The sequence below is a fragment of the Pelodiscus sinensis genome, chromosome 6, assembly GCF_049634645.1.
Source record: "Pelodiscus sinensis isolate JC-2024 chromosome 6, ASM4963464v1, whole genome shotgun sequence".
In the NCBI taxonomy this organism is placed as follows: domain Eukaryota; kingdom Metazoa; phylum Chordata; order Testudines; family Trionychidae; genus Pelodiscus; species Pelodiscus sinensis.
The window spans coordinates 44,004,808-44,028,372 of NC_134716.1; the positions used below are offsets into that span (position 1 = coordinate 44,004,808).

Below are 23,565 nucleotides of genomic sequence, written 5' to 3' on the forward strand. Positions count from 1 at the left end.
TGTGCCTATCTCACTCCAAAATAGTGTTAGAAGCAGAAGGTGCATTTTTTTCTCTGCTCTTTTGTGTTTTTGTCTTCAAGGAAACCAAACCAAACATAATCCCCCCACTCCGCCAGCTTTAAGATTATGAAACAGGAATTTTTCATGTTAAAAACTTCACAACTAAAGAGATCAATATTGTTAACACAAAAGCCTTTTTTGTTTCAAATGCACTCAAATGTTTCCTTTTTCCTGCATTTTTAGTAACAGATTAAATAGATCATGGTTACAGTGGAAATAAGTCCACAACTTCACACAATACTACAGAGCCTCTTAACTACTTTGGTTGTAACAGTGAATACTTGGTTTCATTAATGAAACCAAGTATTTTATATATCCTACTGGGCCTGAGAGAACACTCCTACTTTTTCAAAACAACATGTAGCCAATGGTTTTGATAGGACTAATTCTCCATTGGAATTCGTGTCATTTTCAATTCCTCCCTGCAGATCTGGACCATGTATAATTTGTAAAGTGTTTTATCTCTGTTGGTCTGTGCAACAAGCTCTGTACCTGATTAAGAGACAGGCTCAGAACAATTAACAGTGATTGTAGCCACGTGAGACATTCTCTGAAGATTATTCATGTCATGAAAAACTTAATTTATAAAAAATACAATTATCTTTAACCAATTTCAAAGCAGTAACAAATGAGAAGTGAAGGGGGTTAGCATTTTGCTGCACAAAAGCAACGGGAGGATACAGATGTATGGGAAACACTCTCCTTTCCTCTTGGTCTGTATGTTTTTGGAAAGATGGAAAAAGCTTTGTGTTGGTTTGATAAGTTTGCAGGTTAGATGCATCTAGTCTGTTTTTATTGTTTGCCAGAGGCAAACAATAAAAGCAAAGTCTCAGAGGGGTAGCTGTGTTAGTCTCTAAACTGCTGCAGGACCAGTCATTGATCCAGTTTTTTCAGTTAGATTAACAGAAAATGTAGATAGTATCATGAACTCTCGTGTGCACAACCCACTTCTTCAGATGAAATGGAGCAAAGGGTCCAGAGGCACATATAAATAGCACTACTTAGCTATTTATTTGCATCTCTGGACCCCTTGCTCCATTCAACTGAAGAAGTGGGTTGTGCACACGAGAGTTCATGATTTAAAAAAAAATGTAGATAGTGTTAGTCTCTAAGGTGCTGCAAGACCATTTGCTGTTTACATTTTAACAGTAGCAAAGGTTGATGATACCAAACCCAGCTTGGCCATTGTTGAGTTTTTGCCAAATTTTAGAGGAGGCTAAAAAAAACCCCATAAATGTGAAATTGATGGGTTTTGCTTTTAAGGATTTGCCATGGACTTTTTTGCAACATTGTGTGATACTGTATGATAAACATTTCAATAAAGCTTGATACTACATACTTTGCACTAGATATTTTAACTTTTATTCCTATATCCTGCAGCATTTTACAAAGGTATGTTCTGTACAGTGTTCCCTATAAACTAGGGGTGTGGTTGGCTGTTCCGGAGAATTTCAAATGTCGCCTAGCTGATTTGCAAAGTGCCCACAGTTGGAATTTTTGTTTCTAGTGGTGGTGTACATACCTCAGTACACAAAACATTATTCCACACATGGATGGAAAAGATTAAAAGGAACAATGGTCCTATCCCCACTCTACTGGTGAGGAAAGATGCAAAAGGTTACATGATTTGTTCAAAAAGTCAGTAGCTGAATCAAAAAATCTGATTGTTGAGGTTGTTGGGAACAACAAAGATATGGTAATAGTTTTATTTGTACACAATTCATATTTACAATTATCACTATTCAATATATTGTATAAAACAATTACAGTATGCAAGATTTCCAAATGACAAATGCATATCAAACTAAGTTTACAAGACATTTTGAAGCTTTATCTTAAAAATACCTTCAGCAAAATAAAACTCCCATTCTGTCATTCAATCTGATTTAAAAAAATATGATTAGAAATATACAATTTAAAAAAATCAGGATGAGCAGTACTGATTCATTGTTTCAAAGAACTTTCCAGACTCTGTATATGAGTTCATACAAGACAAATGAAAGTCTGCAAAGCATTAATATAAAATTGCAGAACAATCTGATGAACATAATTGTTGATTTTTATTTCCACTTAAAAGGTGCATCTCATTTTATACAAACCATAGTCTTAGTGTTTTTTTGTCCAGTCTTTAAAAACAGCAGCACATCTGCAGCACTTTCCTATTTACAGTCAGAACAACAGGTCAAGATCTGGAAGTAACTTAATATAAATTACTGATGCTTTGCTGACAGAAAGCAACTTTGACCCTAGATGTACCCAAATAGTTACTATGTATTTTAAGTAGGATTTTCACTATATATAATCTCACTATAAAAAGGCAGATGGGAAACATGATAGGCCACCCAGTCAGAATTATAAATCCATCACAGCAGGAATAGCTAGCTTCTTAGTGCACGCATACACTCTAGGTCTCCAGCTGTTTTACATGTACATTCTATTTGGCATACTTGCGCAAGTCTTTAGGAAAGACGTTTTCTTCCCTTGCTTTCAGAATTGTGTGTAGACAACTTTGGTTCATACAGTGCAAATGCAAGGCAAATTATCAGTCAAAGTACAAGCTAAACGTTAAAATTGAGGCTATGAGGAGATAAAGTTGATCACTGAATAGCAAGGCTGATTTGAATAGTCAAATGCAGAATGCATGAATGTTTTTCAGCAACCATAGGATGTAGAGAGATGAATTTTCGTACCTAACAAAACTGTGCAACTTTGTTTAGTGACTTTCACTATATGTAAGACATTTGTGACTGGTTTTCAGTTACAATCAGTAGTTGGTGTTCAAAACAATAAGATTAAAAGTCCTAGATCCATTTGGTTATTAAAAATGTAATTTCAAAGTTTGTCCTTCCCTCCCCTCCCCTCCCCTCCCCTCCACCAACCTTAACATGATTCTTTTCAGGTTCATCAGTTAGTACAAACAACTCAACCTGTGTATTTGGAACAAGTCAGTTAAGTATCTGCCAAGACACATCCTCCGTTTCACTCTAGTGCTAAAGCAAAAACACAAACATGTACAGAAAAGATGAAAATACCTAGAAACAAAGAACTAGGTAGTAGGGATGTGAAGGACTAGTCGATTATCTGAAAAGCAGATGCCTATTAGATAGTTGACATGGTAGTCAACTGAAAAAGGCAGCAAGAAGGGGGAAGCAGGGGGTACTTGAAAGCAGCAGCACTACCTGAATTCTGGGTCCAGATCCCGGGCTCCACAAGGCACTGCTGCTTTGAAATGCTGCGTGCAGCCCGGGGCCAGCTGGGGTGTCCCCAGGCTGCACACAGCATTTCAAAGCGGCGGCACCACATGGAGCCTGGGATCAGCAGCGGAGCCCCCAGCAGGGGAGTCTGGGCTTTACATGGCACTTTCACCTTTGAAAGGCAGAGGCACCCTATCGACTAATCGAACAGTTGATGCAAAATGCATTGACTATTTGATTAGTCGATAGTTAACATCCTTATTGTGTAGGCAGCTGAAAATTACTACAGTACTTACTGTCCAAAAGCCTTTTTGTGTTTTTTTTTTTTTTTTTTTTAAATCCTCTCAACTCCACCATTTTTCCCTCATGCAACTGTTTAGGCTTGTCAAAAATATAGCTGCGACTTTCCCAAGGCCGGGCATTTAAGAAATATTTACTTGAACAGCACTAGCACTATAATGGCCAATCGTATTAAGCTTTAGAAACAAATATTTTATGAAGAAAGTCAAAGAGATCCACTTGTTACATTAGAGGCAAAAATCTCACTCATAATAAATTGAATGGAATCCTCACAGTGTGGTTGGCCCCATCTCAAAAAAGATATTTTAGCATTGGAAAAAGTTCAGGAAAGGTCAACAAAAGTGATTAGGGTTATGGAACAGCTTTCGTATGAGGAGGGATTATTAAAATTGGGACTTCTTAGCTTGGGAGAGGACTACCGTCTATAAAATCGTAATAGGTGTAGAGAAAGTAGATAAGGAAGTGCTATTTACTCCTTATAACACAAGAACTATGGTTTACCAAATACAATTTATAGGAAGCAAGTTTAAAGCAAACAAAAGGAAATACTTCTTCACATAGAACAGAGTTAATCTGTGGAACTCTTTGCCAGATGATATTGTGAAGGCCAAGACTAACAGGGTTCAAAAAAGAATAAATTCATGGTTAGATCCATCAATGGCTATTCCATAGCCTCTATTTGTCAGAAGCTGGGAATGGATAACAACTGATGGATCACTTAATGGGTATCTGTTCTGTTCACTCCCTTGAGGATACTGACATTGGCCATTGTCGGAAGACAGGATAGTGGACAAGATAGACCTTGGCCTGACCAGTATGGCTGTTCTTATGTTCTAATGTCTATGCTGGCTCCTATAGCAGGGCATGGATACCCAAGATAGGGAGCAGGGAAGGGTGAGTGTGTGGGGTATACTAGGCTTGGGCAAACCTCACGGCAGATGGACCTTTGGGACTGTGAGCTAGCACAAGAGCAACTGCCAGGCTAGCTATGACCAGGAATAGGGTAGAGTGTTATGAGCAGGGCTTGACAAGTGGCAGCAAGCCCCACTCACCAGCTGCGTGGTTTGGCACACTGTGCATGCGCTGATCGTGCTGCACCGCTGTGCCAGGCTAAAATCTACTCGCCATGGGCAAGTAGATTGCCCTAATTGTTGAGCCCTGGTTATACGTGTTCATTCAGTGTTATCTGTCTTTGTCTTCCCCCTTTGGTTTGATTCTATGGTGGAAAAAGCTCTTCTTCTCTCTTCTGAATATTCAAGTTTTCATAATTAAACATATCAGAACTCAAATATCCATATTCTGAACTAATATTCAACTGCCTTACTTATGCTATCTAGAGAACACCCTCCAGTTATTACTTAATACTTTAAAAAGGATGTAAATTTGAACTGGGTGTTGAATGTTGCCTAGCAGTGTTTAAATTCAGTATGAACCTTTCCTCTCACTGTAAGACAGTAGGTCTCCTTCAGGACCAAAACAAAGTCTGTTGAGTGTCATTGAACCTTCCTCTCCAGAAAGTAGTAACTTTACACTGTTGGCTATGCAGTAGCAGATCTACTCTCAGTGCTGTGCATGTGTCATATGTGATGTTGGCAGACAAAGATACAGGGGGGAAATAAGCTGTTCAAATACAATAGGAAAAATGCTTCTGATTTAGAAAAGGTATTGAAAAGGAAATACATTTCAAATCCTGGACAGGGCTGCCTTTAAAAAAGTTAGTGACATTTCAGAGATAACTAGGTAACTACATTTAAAAAACAAACCCCCACGCTCCCCCCCCAAAAAACCGCAATAATACCTGGATGTTTAAAAAGGATTCCTGTCCCCCTGAAAGTACCATTTTTTAAAATGACTTGACTACACCTGCTCCCCACTGCCAGTTTCCATGGTTTTTCAATCACAATTCATTTTTAAAGTGTGTTCCCCCCTCATCTCCTATATGAAGGCAGATGATTAAACAAGAGCAACTGTGAGAATGATCATAAAGCATGATCTGCTGCATAAACTTTAGGAAACATTACTATGTCTGAAACACTGAGAACTTTAGGTATTACATGGAGCACAAGTAGATAAAAAGTTTAAAATAGCAGTGTAGTCTAAGTTGATGGTGCTGCTTTAAATTATAAATTCTGGTAGAAAAATCAATGTTTTCAAGCATTACTACTGGCTAATAGAGCCACTGCCTTTTGAGGAACTAAAAGCTAGTACTATTAAGACAGTTAAATTGCTTTTTAAAAAAAATATTTTGAAATAAAGCATTCTTTGGTGTATTAGTTTGGGTATTTAACATTACAGCTTCCTAAAAAAATCCATACAAAAATAAGGAAGGGTATCCAAATAAACAGAAAAGTACAATGTTATGAGAATAAAATCTTGCCTTCCCAAGTTTGCTCTCTATTGGAGACCGAGACCAGCTTGGATGGACAACAGTTAATTAAATATTTAGAAGCTTCCGCCACATCTTCACTTCTTATGGTGGCCAGTAGCTTAGTGATTGCCATCACAACTACAAGCATGCTTCATACCCACTAGTAAGCCCTCTTTACAATAGAGAGTTTCGATATTTACACCTGAGTCTAGATTTACAAGGTTTTTTTTTAACATGTGAGAAAATGATTAGAATTAGAAAGCTGAACTGTTTGTCAAGCATCTTCAACAGGTCATTTTCTTCTACAAATTAAGAAGTGTTTGCCTGCTAAATATTAGCTGCGTTTTGCAGTTAAAAATTATTTTCTTTCAAAGAAATGTCATTAAGTTACATAGCAATATTCCTTTGTCCCCCACCAGCATCATCTTCAGCACTGTTCACTTCATTTTGCTTTAACGTAGCACTGTCCTGGTTCTTGGTATGGATTGACCACTGAAATGATAAAACAGATTTATGAGAAATAAAAGCCATACAATTTGAAATTCAAAAAGCAAAGCAAGTGCAAAATCTTTCCAACATTTCTGCCAGTGTAAATTACAGTAAGCATAATATTACAAAGAAACAAATGTAAAGAAAAAGACTGGAAACATTTATAGATAATACTTTCAATTATAAAGAAAGCAGACTGCTGGCTGGATTACAAAGAGTAGGAAAAAAGCCTTTGTAAAGAAAAAGCAGAGGATTCAAAGTACCATAATTTCATTAAGTGCATTTGCTGTAAAGCATTCCTTTTTTTCCTTTCCTCCCTCTGAGGTATCAGACTGTGGGAAAAGTAGAAAAGAATGGAAAGAAATATTAATTTTTTTAAAGCTAGAATTAGATCACATACAGACAAAGCTTTGTAGTGCTGCATGCAATGCCATCTTAAAGGAGCAACTCCCTTCCATGGTGAAAGCACATTGGGTAAGTGTATTCCTGTTAGTTTTTGACATGCTTTTCTGATGAGAAAAAAGCTGAGACCTATATATAAACTGTTGCACATATTTCCCCTTTGCATAATGATTCCTATAGACCAATTTCACCGACACCCCCAAATCCTCACTACACACACTAGTTCCTCTTCTAAATTGCTATCAAAGGAGCTTCAGCACTTGTTAAATACATGCCACACTAACAGTGTAATGGGTGGAACAACAGATTGATTTCTATCTATTTTGAAGGGAACAGGGGTCAGTTAGTATCTTTACTTCATTCAGCTGGTGTTGAAATTTTGCAAGCACCTACTGGATAGGTTACAAGGCAGGGAGGTTGGAGATGGGAGTCTTTTTCCTGGCTCAGTTTCTGACTTGCTTTGAACTCAATGACTGAAAAGCAGTCCAAGGATTACCAGTATTAGGATTACTCCACTTTTTTTATTTCAAGATGGGATCATTATTAAATGTTGCCTCTACTATAAATGATCCAATTAAACAGATTAACAATAAGAATGTGAGGAGTGTCTGCCTTTTGGAAGGACGAGAGAGAAGATGATGAAATTTCACACCAAAAAAAATCTGATAAATGCACATTGTAAAATGTGAACTCTGACCTGCCATTTATGGATCAATCTACAATAGCCATGTCCTAGTGATAGGGAAAGAGAGATGCCAATGGAACAAGTCAGTTAACCTAAGATCACAGAGCAGATTGTGACCTTAGGCAGTAATATGAATGAATGTTAGGCTGTAACATGAATCCCCTAGATTCCCATTGCATTTTCCCATCCACACTACAAAGTCCCATGTTAATGCACAAATACTGGACAACCAGGCACTGACACAATATATATAAGTATAGATGGCCATCTGAAGGAAAAGGCATGAGCATTTTACATATTGACTTAATTGAATAATCATGAAATGGCTACATAAATCTCATCAGAAAACCTGAAGTAAATATTGTACAGTAGTTATAAAATGTTATGTTAGGGAGTCATTCTAGATCCACTATTGAACAAATTTCTTCACAGTCTGAAGGATGATGGAGGACTGAAATTTGAGGCTATAATGCTAAGAATAATAAAAAAAATTCATAGCATGTGATTCAGCTACAGCAAAACTGAAATCTGAAGAAATCAGTGCAATCAATACCTATAAATAAAATGAGATTCGATGACAAATGGAAACAGTGATCATATATGAAAGAATATAAAACACACATATCACATAAAAGAATACTGGTTAGGCAGTGATGTTCAAAGAATCCGAGTGTACATATTGGAAGATAAAGTGTACATGGATAAAATAATCTCTCACAAAAGACATGATGAGTTAGGTTAAAAGCAACATAGTATTATTGACAGAAGTGAGAATTGTTCTCATCTACTCTGAATTTATCAGGCTTCAATTGAAATAATGCAGTCAATTTGAGGGACCACTTTTTTTTTTTTTAAAGACAAAGTTGAATGAACTTCAGGAAAAAAGGATGGAAAAGTCAGTGTGTTTCTCATTTTGTTTTGTTTGAATAGACTAATGGTAGCTCCATGATGTTACCCAAAGATATGCATATTCTTTATTACTCAGAGCTGAAAAAGTCCTTATTTCGGAGACAGACTGGCTCCAAATAAGAATTCTCTAGAGGCTAAAGGTATATAAAAATGCATCCCTATTGTACAGAAGACATTCTTTAGAATTCCCATAACAGGGTATAAATTTAATCATATGCTGCTTAGAGTAAACTACCACCAAGCAGCCTTTTTGGAACAGAACACTGTTTGAGGAGTCCTGTGGCACCTATAGACTAACAGATTTATTGGAGCATAAGCTTTCGTGGGCAAAGACCCCTTCGTCAGATGTGGTCTTTGCCCACGAAAGCTTATGCTCCAATAAATCTGTTAGTCTATAAAAGGTGCCACAGGACTCCTCATTGCTTTTGCAGATTCAGACTAACATGGCTACTCCTCTGATACTTGAAAGAATGATGACACACTCAGATGGCACTATTTTGCTTTGAGATATCTTTAATGGCTGGATGTGGTCATCAACTGACAGAAGCAATATGGTCTCAAAGTTAAGTATAAGACACATGATCAGATAACAGTTTAAATGAAAAATTTGGGACAAGATTCAGAAGCAGTGTCAGAAAGTCAAATTACTAATAATCTACAAAATTAGTGCTCATTTATTAACTGATTAATCCCTCACCAGTAAGAATACAAGTCTTTTCTCAGAGCCATCAAGCCAGGTTTGTAAATGATTTTTCCAAAGTGGCAGAACTTCTTCACATAATTATCAGGTATTTTTCACTGAGACAAATAAGGAAGGAAGGAAATGAGGAATGCCTGCTGTTCTCTAGAGGAAGGATCTACTTATAAGGATGATTTCCAGAAACTGAAAGATATGTCACTTAAAGGACAAATAGCTATAGAGGAAAGTGGCTCAAAAACAGGGGAAGCATCAAGAATCTAAGAAGTAGCCAGAACCAGAGAAGTCAGCATGAACAGAAATCTGTACTGATAAAAACAGTGCAGTCAAGGAGAACTAATCAAACCAAACAAATACTAAACATACTGTTTCATAAAACTGGCATTTAAGGTGAGGTTAAAACATTGTTTTTAGCTTTTAATTTTCTGTTAACACAAATAAAATTGTACCCTGAAAATTCTCTCTGTTACATCAGAAGTGTCCTGCAAGCTATTTGATACAGTGTTTCAATCTTTTCCCCAATCATTAGGGGATTGGTTTTGTTTGTTATTTTAAAAATAATTTGCATTTCACTTTAAGGATGAGGACAGGAGGGAGAGAAAAGGAGAGCCTATGGGACAATGCTACATACTAAGTTTGTAATCATGGCATATAAACACCAACTCATCAGTCCTAGTTTTAAGTCTAATGATTCACTCCTCCCAACAAAATAAGGCTCTTCTCTTCAGCATTTATGGACCGAAATAATTAAAACTTATTTACAAGCACAAGATAAAAAAATTGTCATTTGCAAGAATCAAAAACTTATTTGAAAATACTGTATAAACTCCAGATTGTGCAATCTACAGATCTGACCTAGAACCGCATCTCCATTTCCCACACTACTTGGTGTGTGTGTCTATATCTGCATACTGCTTTTAGGAATGGATAGACACGAGCTTGTGTGGCAGCTGTCAAAAGTATATACAGGCAGTCCCCGACTTACGCGGATCCGACTTATGTCGGATCCGCACTTACGAACGGAGCTTTCTCGCCCCGGAAGTCGGGGCGAGAAAGCCCCGTTCGTAAGCTGCTCCGGTGCCCCTGGTCTGCTGGAGACCGTCTCCAGCAGACCAGGGGCACCGGGCGGGTTCCCGCGCTTCTGAGGCTTTGCCAGAGCAAAGCCTCGGAAGCGCGGGAACCGCTGCTGCTGCCACTTGGGTGCCGGTGCCTGTGGTCTGCTGGGGACCGTCCCCAGCAGACTACAGGCACCGGGACCCAAGCGGCAGCAGCGGGCAGGTTCCCGCGCTTCTGAGGCTTTGCCAGAGCAAAGCCTCAGAAGCGCGGGAACCCCCGCTGCTGCCGCTCCAGTCTGGGTGCCTGTGGTCTGCTGGGGACGGTCCCCAGCAGACCACAGGCACCCTGACTGAAGCGGCAGCAGCGGCGGTTCCCTGCGCCTCTGAGGCTTTGCTCTGGCAAAGCCTCAGAGGCGCGGGACCCCCCCGCGGCTGCGGCTTCAGTCAGGGTGCCTGTGGTCTGCTGGGGACCGTCCCCAGCAGACCACAGGCACCCAGACTGGAGCGGCAGCAGCGGCGGTTCCCCGCGCCTCTGAGGCTTTGCCAGAGCAAAGCCTCAGAAGCGCGGGACCCCCCCGCGGCTGCGGCTTCAGTCCGGGTGCCTGTGGTCTGCTGGGGGCCGTCCCCAGCAGACCACAGGCACCCAGACTGAAGCCGCAGCCATGGCGGGGTCCCTCGCCTCTGAGGCTTTGCCAGAGCAAAGCCTCAGAGGCGCGGCACCCCGCTGCCGCTGCGGCTCTGCTCCCCGTGTCCCTGGTCTGCTGGGGGGGCGCAGCTAGTGTGCCTTCCCCCCCCCCCCCCCCTGCAGACCAGGCTTTTGTTTTGGACTCTGGGGCAGAGCAGCTGGGGCGCTGCCGATTGGTCCTGCAGCGCCCGTGGGCACTACTGGACCAACCCGGCAGCACCCCAGCTGCTCTGCCCCAGGTCCTGATTCAGCCGCTGCTGGTCAGTTGCTCTGCCCCGGGCTTCCTGGAATCAGCTGCTGATCAGTTTCAGCAGCAGCTGACTTGGGGACGCCTGGGGTTCTTAAGTTGATTCTCTATGTAAGTCAGAACTGGCGGTCAGTTTCAGCAGTGTCTGAATCTGGACGCCAGTTCCGACTTACATACAGATTCAACTTAAGAACAAACCTACAGTCCCTATCTTGTACGTAACCCGGGGACTGCCTGTATACACATCATACCCATGTGCTTACACACCAGAAAGCACTCACGCTCTTCTTCAAGACCATGCCACATTTTTAATTCCCCATGTACTTCTACAGTAGACTACCTACTTTAAATTCTGAATAATTTTCCCCACTATAAAAAAAAAAACTCATTACCAGTGCTATATTTTTACACACACACACACACACACACACACACACACACACACACACACACACACACACACACACAGAGAGTACTTCCTATCCCACTGTGATACTAAGCCAGCATGCGTCTATGTTTTTTCTCATATCTCGAAAGTGGTCAGTCTAATTCCTTTTCAATTTTATATTTCTCTTTCCCTTTCCTTGCCAGGAAAAGGAAGAGTCCCTTCCTCCAAAGGGAACTGTGAAACATTGTCAAGTGTTTCCCTCAATATTGAGGATGCTCTCTTTTCCACCTAAGACAAGGAAATAGATCTTTTCTATGCCAGATATTTGGTTTCAATTATCCATGTTCTTTCATCTTCCATAATGAGCAGAACTTTTAGTGTTTATTTCTTTTTGGACGGCTAGACTAACAGAAAAAAGGATGAAAAATTTGATCTTAAAGGAGTAGACAAGCAGTAGAGAGGATATATTTATGAATATTTGACAAGTCAGTTCTTGGTATATGACAGTGTGGTGGAAGGAAGGATGCAGGGGGGAGTTGAGAAACAGTACAATTGCAACAAAACAGAAATGCAAATGGCAGTATCTCACCAATTTTTAAACAATTGTTTCTGGAGATCTTTCTTCAAAATAGCTGTAGCTATTGTGATAGGAACTATTAAGTCAGCAAACCCCTAAATTCAGTAATCTTAAATTACACATAACAATCACAATACAAGTCTTCTGGTTTCCAGAATTCACTCTGGAATGTATGACAAGAGATTCAAAGCTCCAGTACATGATACATTTTAAAATATTTTAGTTAATTCCTTGTTACTAGAAAACTAATATTCTCTGAGACAAAGTCCATCACCAGTAATGGACACACCAGCTCAAAACAGTGACTCTCACCTTTTTAAACTGCTTTTTCTTGCAGCAGACCTGGTAGTTCTTTTAGTAATGTCTGCACTGCCAGAAATGCTAGGTTCAGATGTTTTACTTTTCTGAACACTGGATTGTAGAATTACTCTGAAAAGAGTAGGAAAAATAAATTATATAACCTGAAAGTTTTCCAGAAAAAAAACTGACAAGAAGGTATAATATTGTAGCACAAAGAACAGATATATCAGTATAGGTGTCATATGGCTTCTTGAAGAAGGCTTCTTTGCAGACTGAGGTATACAACTTCCCCTAGATAATGCTTTGTTAGTAATTAAGTTAATTCTTGCAGTATTACCAGTTTATTTTTATTTTCCAGGATTTGTATGCCATTCAACAAGATTTCCAAAGTGTTTTTCTTTTTGCATTACTACCTTTTTCGGGAAAGGGGGAGAAGGTAGAATGAAGTAAACAAAAAGCTGAATGTGTTTTGTAAGGGGAAAAAGGAGCAACATGAAAAGCTTAATAGAGAAACAAATGTTATTTCCCCACAAATGACATCTCGACAGAAACAGAAGGAATCACAACTCTCAACAACTCCTAAGGTCAGAGTCCAAATCTTCAACTCCCAACGTGTTCACTTGGAACACAATCTGGAAAAAAATTGGTTACTTTCAAACACAGACAGTTTTGAGTTGACAATGCTGGTATTTTGCTATTAGAGAACAGGGCATTTAGAGAACATTTGTGGCATTTCAAAAATGCTGTCTACCTGACAGCTCTCAGTAGAGTCACTGGCAACAACAGGCACAAAACACTCTTAAAAAAATCAAATCACTTGTTCCCTTTGCCATATCCTCCTCTCTTTCTCTTTTGTTTTGCCTTACCACACCCTACCAGGTTTCTGCTGGAACTAAAAGCTAATGAATGGAGAGACTTTTTTAAAAAAGTTACTCCATATAGTATCTGTTGGGAGGGTGAAAAAATTAATAGGTTTAGAATGGCATTTTTGCATTAGTGGTTCAGGATTCAGCTATAGTGTTACTCTTAAACATGCTTTTTTCCTTTTGTTTTGTAGTTTGGGAAGACAGGGTCCAGTTGAGACCAGCATTATCTTTGATATATAACCATTCTCTTTCTCTCTGTTCCGCAGCCTAGGAAACCAGATAAGTATAGAGCTATTCTACTTTGTTGTGATTCTTGCTAATCCTCATTGGCTCTGCATAACATCTTCAGGGTCAACTTTCTTGTAATCTCTGTAACCTGTTTGCTGATTTAATTAGAAATTATACAAATAGTAATTAGGGGCATATTAATATTAATTTTATGGGAGTTAACATTACTAAATAAGGTTTTAGGAAAAGTAGTGATAGACGTGAGCATTAATTAACATACTAAAATAGATAAAAGGTTCTGACAATTCAGGGCCACTTGGACATTGTGTTGAATGTCTGAGGTAAACGTGCGTAGGCAATAAAGCAGTTCCTTTTACCAATGTGGATAAGCCCAAAGCATATCATTTTCTGCTTAGCTTGTTTGAAGGAAAACACCACATTCTGCAACCAAAGGGTCAAATATTTATTTTTTTGTATGCATAGTGACTTTTGGCAAAATTACTATACTGAAGAGGTAAATAAGAGGTAAAATGTGTCCACTACTGCTTGTTCACAAACATTATTAGTGAGCTTCTCTTGGGTATTATTCTTTCTATCTGTTCTATTATGATATAATTGGATTTACAGACCCCATGCTAAACCAGAGGAGTTTTGGGCTAGGCAGACCCCATCCCTCAACAGCTGCAAGGGCGTATTCTGCTTGTAGGGATAGTTTAGAAGGACTCTGGTGATCTAGGAGCAAGGTAGAAGTCCACCAGGAAGTCAGGATGATGCCTGGAGCTGCGAGAGCAGCAGACACAGCATCTCTAAGGCTACTCTGGAAGCAGGGATCCTGATGATTCTCTTCCCCTTTGAGAGGAAGAAACCTACAAAAGACTAAAGAATGAGACACTGTTCCACTGACACACTAAACAGATTCTCCTGAGCCTGTGACCATGCCCAGGGGAGCCACAGTTTGGTAGGAAGCAAGCCAGGGGGAATATAACTTGGGGTGAGAACCAGTAAAAATTTAAAAAACAATGCATGGTGCTGCAAAACCTTGGGTCCAGATATGATAATGCCTCTCTAGGCCCTAGGACCCTCCATCTTGCTCCCCCATAACTCTGCCATGACAGAACCTTAAGGGGAGTGGAAAATATCCTAAGAAGCGATAGAGGCTCTTTACACATGACTTAGCCAGTGCCCGCTCTGGAATGATCAGGCCAGAAAGAATGAGGAAACCACTGTCATACCACTAGGCCAGCTGCCTATCAGGCTGCAAGATCTCTTAGTTTCATGGGCTTTTTCATTAACTGCAGACCACATTTAATGATGGAGGGGTAGTATGTGTTAAAAAGTTATAACCATGAAGAGGAACCTGATAAAGCTGGAAGGGCCAGTTTGAAGTTCACTGTATTGATACTTGGGAGTCAAAGTTTCTCACCAGCTCTAGCCATTCCTTATTAATAAGGCTCACTATACTCCCTAGTGAGGAGTATCTAGAATATAAAAAACAGTGGAATTCTTCTTTTACCCCAGAGAACTATGTTTAAAACAGTCCTCTCATGCAGAATAATTGCAGAAACTTTAATAATTTCCAAGGGTTATACAGAAAGATCCCATTTTTTTCTGGAGAAAATTCTTCTGATGAAGAAGGCTGCCCTAGAAACAGACTCATCCCCAGAGAAGTTAAATAACTGCAGTTGGAGCCTGACGTCTGGAGAATGGAAGGAGCTAGGCATTGCAATGAATCTCTGCATAAGGAGAGCCCAAACCTCAGGAGATATTACTGGGAATGAACTCCCGCTAAAGCGGAGAGAGAGAGAATGAGGAATGGTTTTCAAGTGTCAAAAGACTTACACCTCTTGCACAGTGACAGCACTGACCTGTAACAGAACAGCTAACAGATCACTGAGAGAGGTAAACAGTACCAAGCCATTACCTGACTCTCCCTTTGCTTTAATTTGTCCCCATCAATAATTCTCTCTAATCCAAAAATTATTTGGTAGAGAGGAATCCCTTCGTACACTTGCCCTCAGGTCCAGAACTCTGTCTGCAAGACTAATGTGAATAGGACCAAAAAGAACAGTCGACAGTGAAAAAGAAATGCTCTTAACTATTAAAAATGGAGAAGCAACCAGCTCCAGTTAACAACTGCCAAGAAAGCAAGGAAGGGTAAATCAAATATCCAAACAGTACCTACTTTGGAGTCATTGCCAAATCTCATTGAGTTTCCGTACTCAGAATGGTTCCTCTACCAATGGACAAATATTTGCCTCTAGCCTTTTCCATCGACAGAAGTTGATAGATGCTTCAGCACTCTCTCTGTTCCTGACTTTGGGTGTGCTGGAAAGTGAAAGCCACACAATCGGCACACTGCCTGACCCTTCTGCAGGCACCGGAAATGCTGGTCAGTTAGCAGCATCTTAGCACTGACATACAACTTTAAAAAATTTTTTACAGCAGATATTTTATCTCCAAACTTAGATTTAGGAATCAGATGGTGTGGTCTTCAGCACCTGTGGCACACATCCTAAGTTGAATACTGCCACTTTTCCCACAGAACCATACAAAGGAGAGGAATGAAATTAACACTGACTACTGTATTAATACCAACGCAAACATTCACCCAAACAACTCTCATGATACCCTAAGTTAATGGAAGAAAATGCCTGGAGTAAAAAACGCTGCAGATTCCAAAATATTTAACATTTCTTTGTGAGCTATGTTGAATTATAAAATATTACATACATTCTAAACATTCATATTAAAAATAAATTGTGTCTGCTCACTGCTGTGGTACAATCGTTACGATGTGAACTGATCCACTGCCACTTTGTTAATTCAGTTGTCTCCAAGCACGCAATATTAATAGCGCAGAATGCCGGCACTCTCCCTCCATCAAACTAATCGCTTCAAAACTCAGCTAAAACAAACGACTCTGCCTGCTCTACAAAAGTATCACTCTTAAATATGTCTATGGCCAAAGCATGTTACAACATGGTCTACTCCTACTTGTGTGGACAGAAAAAATTATTTTAGTGTTAGCAGGGCTTAAATATTAACAATGAAGCAGCATAAGCAATCTTTCCATTCCACATAAAAATAAAATTAGAACATCTTCAGAAATGCCAGTATGTGAGTAGAAAAACTAAGCAGCTAATGCAACATCAAGGTTGTGTGACAGACCCAGGGCAGCTGGCTACAATAGTTTGGTGGAGGGCAGACATGGTAGGACAATGGTTTTTTTGTTTGTTTGTTTCCTGAGTGAACTGCCAGAGACTGCTGCCGCATAATCAAGGCAAGTACCTGAGACTAATTAAGAACTTGCCTGAAGTAGCAGGCTAATCAGACAACTGCAGCCAATTAAGACCTGTGGGGCTGCTTTAAAAGGCTTCTCCCAGGTCAGGGAGAGTGTTGGACTGAGAGGAAGAAGTGGGTTGCTGAGAAAGGAAAGATTCACTCAGGTACCAGGGGAGTTTTTGGGGAAGTGGCCCAGGGAAAAGTCTGCTTTACTGGGGCCAGAGGAAAAACCCTTTCAGTTGCCTCTACGTGGGTCTCTGGGCCAGGACCTAACAGACAAACACAAGCTCAGCACACTGCAAATAAACTCCCCCCTCACACACACTCCAGACAGCCACTTACCACAAGGGTCCTGTTTTTACTCCTCTTTTACCTGGAGAACTCCCTCTCCAAACTCTCTTGTTAGCTGTTCCTGGTCGCTGAGTCACAGGCTTATATAGCTCTGGTAGCCCCTCCCCCTGACTGAGGCTCAGCCAATTAACAGAGGCTTCTACATTTCAAACCTTTTAGAAGCTCCTTCAAACAAACCAACCAACCAACCAGACAAACACAAGCTCAGCACACTGCAAATAACTCCCCCCCACACAAACACACACTCCAGACAGCCACTTACCACAAGGGTCCCGTTTTTACTCCTCTTTTACCTGGAGAACTCCCTCTCTAAACTCTCCTGTAAGCTGTTCCTGCGACTAGTAAACTATCTGATAAGCAAATGCATATCGGATAGTCAAGTAGCCACTTGATTAGTCTCTTCCTCCTCCGCCCTTGCTTCCTCAATTAAGGAGGCAGCAAGGGGGCGGGAGGGAGGAGCAGGAGCCAGTGTTGGGAGGAACCAGCTTAAAGCAGGGAAATAGCACCAGCAGGGCTGCTTCAGTCCCTGCTTGCACTGGTTCCCACTGCCAGCGCTTCTGCTTTTGAAATGTACAAGAGCCCTTCACTGGCTCTTATTACATTTAAAATGCAGAGTAGCAGCGTCGGTGGCTCTGGAGCCAGATTCTGGAGCTACCTCTGCTGCCACTCTGCACAGCAGCGCTTATCAACTAATTGTGTAGTCAATACAAATTGTATTGATTATACTATTAGCCAGATAATCACATTTTAACATCCTTAGTTCCTATACTGAATGTTAACTCTACCACATTGTACACTTTGTACTTTAATGTCTTGACAAAATAAAACAATACAGAAACTCAGCAACACTTAACAAGGAAAGCAGGAATATAACTCGATATGAATAATGTAGTCAAATTAACATTACTATAGGTATCTTCCTTTTTTTTCTTTTCCTGGCTTTTATATTTTAATTGTGTAGCCTTAATCCTTTTTTTGTTTTGTGCACTTAATACAGATGTGCAATTATAAAATAAGTGTTAAGCAAGTGTTAGCAATGTTGATCATTTGTTGGTTGTGAATTTGATCTGAAGGACATTTGTTCTTCGTGACACTAGGAAGTTAGGATGAGAAACTTAATCCTGCTTCCAGATCTAAGGCTTAACTTTAGGAAAGTGTACAGTTCTGTCAAACAATTACTCACACATTCATTATTTCACACATTCATAGATTTTAATGTCAGAAGGGACCTTTCTGATGGTCTAGTCTAATCTCCTGTATAACACTGGATATCTCTGTATTTAGCTCCTGCTTCAAGTCCAATAGCTCTGGTTGAATGAGTGCATATCTTTTAGAAAAGCATCCAATCTTGATCCAAAAATTGCCAGTGTTGGAGAATCCACCACAACCCTGGATAAGTTATTCCACTGGTTAATTATCCTCACTTAAAAGTTCACATCTCATTTCTAGTCTGAAGTTGTCTAGCTTTTTAACTCTTCCAACCACTGGTTCTTGTTACACTTTTATCTGCTATATTTAAGAGAGTGTCCCTGTTCTCAATTTCGGCTCCCCATGTAAATACTGTAGTCAAATCATCCCTTAACCTTCTCTTGATAAGCTAAATAGATTGAGCTCTTTAAACTTATCACTACTCTAGGCATGTGTTTTAATCCTTTAATTATTCTCAAGACTCTTCTCTGAACCCTCACCAGTTTATCAAATTCTTTCTAGACCAGTGAATGGACCACTTGAGTGGCCCTCCACCTCAGTGAACGGTAAGACTGTCATAATCAAGATGGCCTCCTAGAATGGGGTAGTATTTGCTCACCACACTGAGTACCTAGAATTTGTGGGGTGTACCAATTGAACCGTAGCTGTGCTTTGACTGAATGCAGAGGGAGCGCACAGTTCTCTCAGTCAATATTGTGTGCAATCAGAATGCACTTCACTTTACATGTCCTTGTTTTACATGCATGGCACTTTAGTAATACGAGTAGGAAAATACCTACGTGGACTGAAACCAGCAGAATTTGGCAACCCTGCAATTGGGCAATGGTAAACAAAGTGTCTTGCTGGCCACACGTAGAACCTCAATGGGTTGAGGTTTGCCTACCACTGTTCTAGACCTATGGGCACTAGATTTGAGCAGAGGTTGTTCTATAGCATAAGGAGTCTCCGTTTATTATTATTTTGCAAAGGAACCTTCACTTTGTTGTTCCATTGCAGAATATCATGTTTCCACAAGGCTGCTCTATAGTTAACAGAAGAATAGCTCTATAGCTTCATTACTCAAACACACTGCTCCTGTTCAGGCTAATACACAGCTACTTAACAAGCCTAGAATAGTTAAGCGGGACAAAAATGGGACAACAGCAAAGTGAGTAAAAGTCCAAATTTCATACAATGCTACTAAGTTAAATGTGGGAATGGGTGACAGAGGATGGATCCCTTACTGACTACCTGTTCTGTTAACACCCAACATTGACCACTGTTGGGAGACAATATACTGGGCTAGACAAACCTTTGGTTTGACCCAGTATAGCAAAATTCTTATGTAAATGAAATGAAGGCAGAAAAAAATCAGTAAAGGTAAGAAAACATTTTTATTTCAAGCTTCACAGGGAAGAGACCTACAGGAGCATCTCTCCTCTGGGTGGCTTAGAGTTTGTAGAGATTTCTTCTATGCTACAGGAAAATTAAGACCAAGGGTTTTAAAAGAATAAGTGCCTACTGTTCAGCTTTTAAGTCTATTCATAGGTGTCTAAGTAAAACAATAGGTTTTCAAAAATACTGAGATTCTAGCAGCTCCGACTAATCTAGATTCGGAACCTTTGAAAAAAATCAAATATTGTATATGGGTGCCTAAATATTAATTTATGAACTGAACATGTTAAAATGGGTGCTGTTAGACTACTAAAGGCTTTAGCTAGCTATGAGTAATATGACAACTGAGTTTTACCAGTAGGATGGCACCACTCTCTTCATTCAGTGGATGCACATTTTTAGCCTCAATTTTTCTTCCTTAATAAAAAAAATAAGTCTCTTTTATGGTGGTGTTTCCAATTACAGGGCTGTACCACTGATCAAGAATTGTGAGCATTCAAGGACTGATTATTCAGATGCTCCTGCCCCCGCTTCCCCATATTGTCTTGATTTGATTGGGTATTTTTCTTCCTTCCACAATTTTTTTTTTTGGGTTCTGTGGTATGGGTAAAGGGTCAGAAGACCGAAAAGCTTAGTTTTCATGTTTAATATAAACACACGGAAGACCATTTTCAACTATGATTACTACTGCAGGATAACATATTGGACCCACGTTTTCTAGCAGACAAATTTTTCTGGTGCGTACCCCTTATTATCCTAAAGGTTGAAGTTTCTGAAGCTTTTTTAGCGATAGGGGGAAACCCACCAAATTTCTGTATGCATGTGCCAAGGCATGAACACGCAGATACCTAAATAGCTACTGCAAACTGTGAGACAGAGGACAGACTACCCTCTCATAATTCTATTGAATAAAATGCCAATTTTTCAGTTACAGAAAAGGGCTAATAAATTTGCTGTAATTATGCATGGCTAGACTAAACACTGCAGGCCTGCACCAGAAGACAGTCAGATTTTAGAATTTTTCTCGTCCTGCGTTTTGCTGTTTCCTATTATATGCATAATATAGTCCATTAGCAAAAAGCAGATCTATTGCCAGAAATTCAAAGTCCCAACACCAGGCATGAAAAGCAGTTAACATGGGCACACTCATCAGTGGGAAAATTAAGCAATTTTACAGCCAGTTCATGAAATCCAAACTAAAATTCTCCAGATGTATAGAAGATAGGCAAAAGAAAAAAAATCACATTTTAAACAATGTAATTTGTTTTTAAAATTATTTCAGAATATTTACAGTAGCATGCAGGGAAAACTTCAGAATCATTAACTATCCTACTTGTAATTGCTTTGCTTTGAATCTTTGAAAGAGATATTGCAAGCCAGCCAGTTGCTTTATTTTTCTAACAAAAGATTGATTTGAGTGATTAAAAGGTAGAATAATGAAATTTACTCTTGCAACAAAGCCAGTAAGAAAGCTGATCTGAAAGCATGCATTTATTAAATATATTGGACAGAAAAAGTGAACTATTGTAGAGAAATGGAATGGCACACTTACACAGTGGCTCCTTACTATGTTCTTAAACCATCTAGACTGAATAGCAGGCTGGGAAGAAGGGAGCCACAAATAATCCACCAGATGACAATGCTACATAGTGTAGAGACCAGCATAGCTAGGAGCCATCTAGAAAGGGTTGGGAGGGGGAAGGAAAACATGAAAAAAAATTCAAACGGGAATGCTATTGGTGCATACAAGTTCATGAGTTTGGGTGGTTTTTTTTTTTTTTTTTTTTTTTTAAAAGCACAATCCTTTAAACTGGGCCAAGTATTTTCCCCTTTCTACTGATATAACAATCATGCGGCCACTATGTGTGGAAAACATGAGTTAGTTGGGACCACCTTAAAATAGGTGTTCTCACAACCTGAAATAACCCACACCCTCAAGGGCTTAAAATTCCAAGAAATGTCTACTGCAATGTCTCTTAAAGAGAAACAAATTCTGAAGTAGCTTAATACAGCAATAAACACTTGTTGCCTTCTCTTCAGTCATATTAGCAGTATAGGCTCATCAACTAAACAATCTTGGTGAGTCACTGGATTCACTACTTCTGTGTCACAGCTGTATGATGTTGTAATATCCAAGTATCGGTCAAAGTCATAACCATCTACTAAAAGAGCAAACAAATAGAATTATAAAAAGACATCCAGATGGTGAAGGTCAGTTGCCTTTCTATATTCAAAATTACAACTGATTATTCAGTAGGTCGTTGCCTCAGCTACAACGTATTTCTAACTATAGCACACATACAAAGGATCTATTCATCAAGAGGATTTATACAAATAACTTGATTAACTCTAATGAGAATTATACACAAATCCCTTGGCCTTAGGACAGTATTCCTACCTCTCACAGGTCTTAATCGCACTCCCTCCCACCCTCGTCTTTTATAAACAAAGTATTTTGTTCTAAGAGTCTTAAAATGAGGAAATACAAATCTCATTCTGCTTTCTTCCTATTAATAATCTTGCTGCTCAAATGATGAGGCTTAATTATGTGCAGGGGAATCTGAACTTTTTTAAAAGTCTAATAGAGCTGCTTCCTACTCCATACCATGGGTGTTCCTGTATTAGGGATACACTTGAACCTCCATACTCTGGGTATTACTATTTTGGGAGTAACAAAATTGATTACATGTTTCATTTAGCTCCTTGATGCAAATTATTTCAGTATGTACTGCCAACATACATGATGTAGAAGACAAGGAAAGGCAAAGTCAAACTCCCCAAAAGAAAAGATTTAAGAGATTTTTTTCCCCTTCTAGCCACTAATACTATTCACTTTAGCTCATTTGTTACTACACTGCCTTCCCATAAGAGTAAGTTATTTTTAATTAAAATAGTCACGTTATAAAAGACTTCTTTAAATAAGCTCATTGAGTAGTTACACAGCCTATAGACCAGCAGAGAGAAAAATATTTAGGGTATCAACATGAAGGCTGTGTGTTCTGTATTATACCATGAATACTCATTCCAATGGTGATTCTGGAGATACAATGTTAGAGAGATAATGCTTATGTTATCTGACTTTAGAAAAGTGGTCTTTCTGCAACTGGAATGTCAAGGAGCCAAGCACGGGATGTGTTTTAAGTTAACCATTTCTCTGTAGTAATTCAGGTGACACTGACTGTTGCAAAGTTAGGTCTACATTTTGTAGTTTGCATTTTCTTCTTTATTCACAACATAGTTACCTTAAGAGGTATTTGTTGTATAAAATCATTTATTTACCTAGTTTGAGGGCACTATGTTAAAATATTTATATTTCATACATTTATAAAAAGGTACTTATTGCCATAGTATCGAAACACCAAAACAATATTTATCTGGTATAAAAATTAGCAGTCCAGGGTATTATAATGCAAAATACACATACAACACTGATAAGATAAGACTAGTATGGGTGTTTTAAAGATATATTCAATTACTGTTAGATTAGTGTATATTTTACTGCTATGTGGCTGTTTTTCTGATTCCAAAAACATTTGCAATGTTGTCTGTCTTCTGTAGAACTCCTAGAATTTTTTGTCTGACTAGCAACAGCACAGTGACATGAAACAGAAGAAAGGCAGGCTCTAAGTGTTAAAAACAAACAAAAAACCCAGCTGGCTATAAGCCTCAGAGAGTAGCTCCCAGGATAGACATTATAATATCTTAATGTAGACATTAAATTTCCTTTATTCTTTGATTCAGGAGGCATGGTGGCTGTGAAAGCTAACAGGTAATTATAAAGTAGATCGTAACAGTCCTGGTCATCCTCTCTAGCTTTGATAAAAGACCAAAGGGTTCCTTGTATTTCTCTCTCACTATATATACACACATTAAGGCACCAGAAGATTTACCTATTGTAT

General features: G+C 39.3%; 1 protein-coding gene across 13 annotated transcripts in view; it reads right to left on the reverse strand.

Moving 5' to 3' along the window:
• Positions 1-1,752: 1,752 nt before the first annotated feature.
• The window catches only part of CDC14B (cell division cycle 14B), a 75,399-nt gene continuing 53,586 nt past the window's right edge, over positions 1,753-23,565 (reverse strand). For 4 of the 13 annotated variants that reach the window (XM_075931836.1, XM_075931849.1, XM_075931848.1 and 1 more), the window contains 3 exons: positions 12,369-12,485; positions 6,675-6,743; positions 1,753-6,414 (listed from right to left, as the gene is read on the reverse strand). In XM_075931836.1, the coding sequence (XP_075787951.1) occupies positions 6,375-6,414; positions 6,675-6,743; positions 12,369-12,485 (226 nt within the window). In that variant the 3' untranslated portion in view covers positions 1,753-6,374. The other 9 variants (XM_075931842.1, XM_075931837.1, XM_075931839.1 and 6 more) reach the window with 9 other exon arrangements.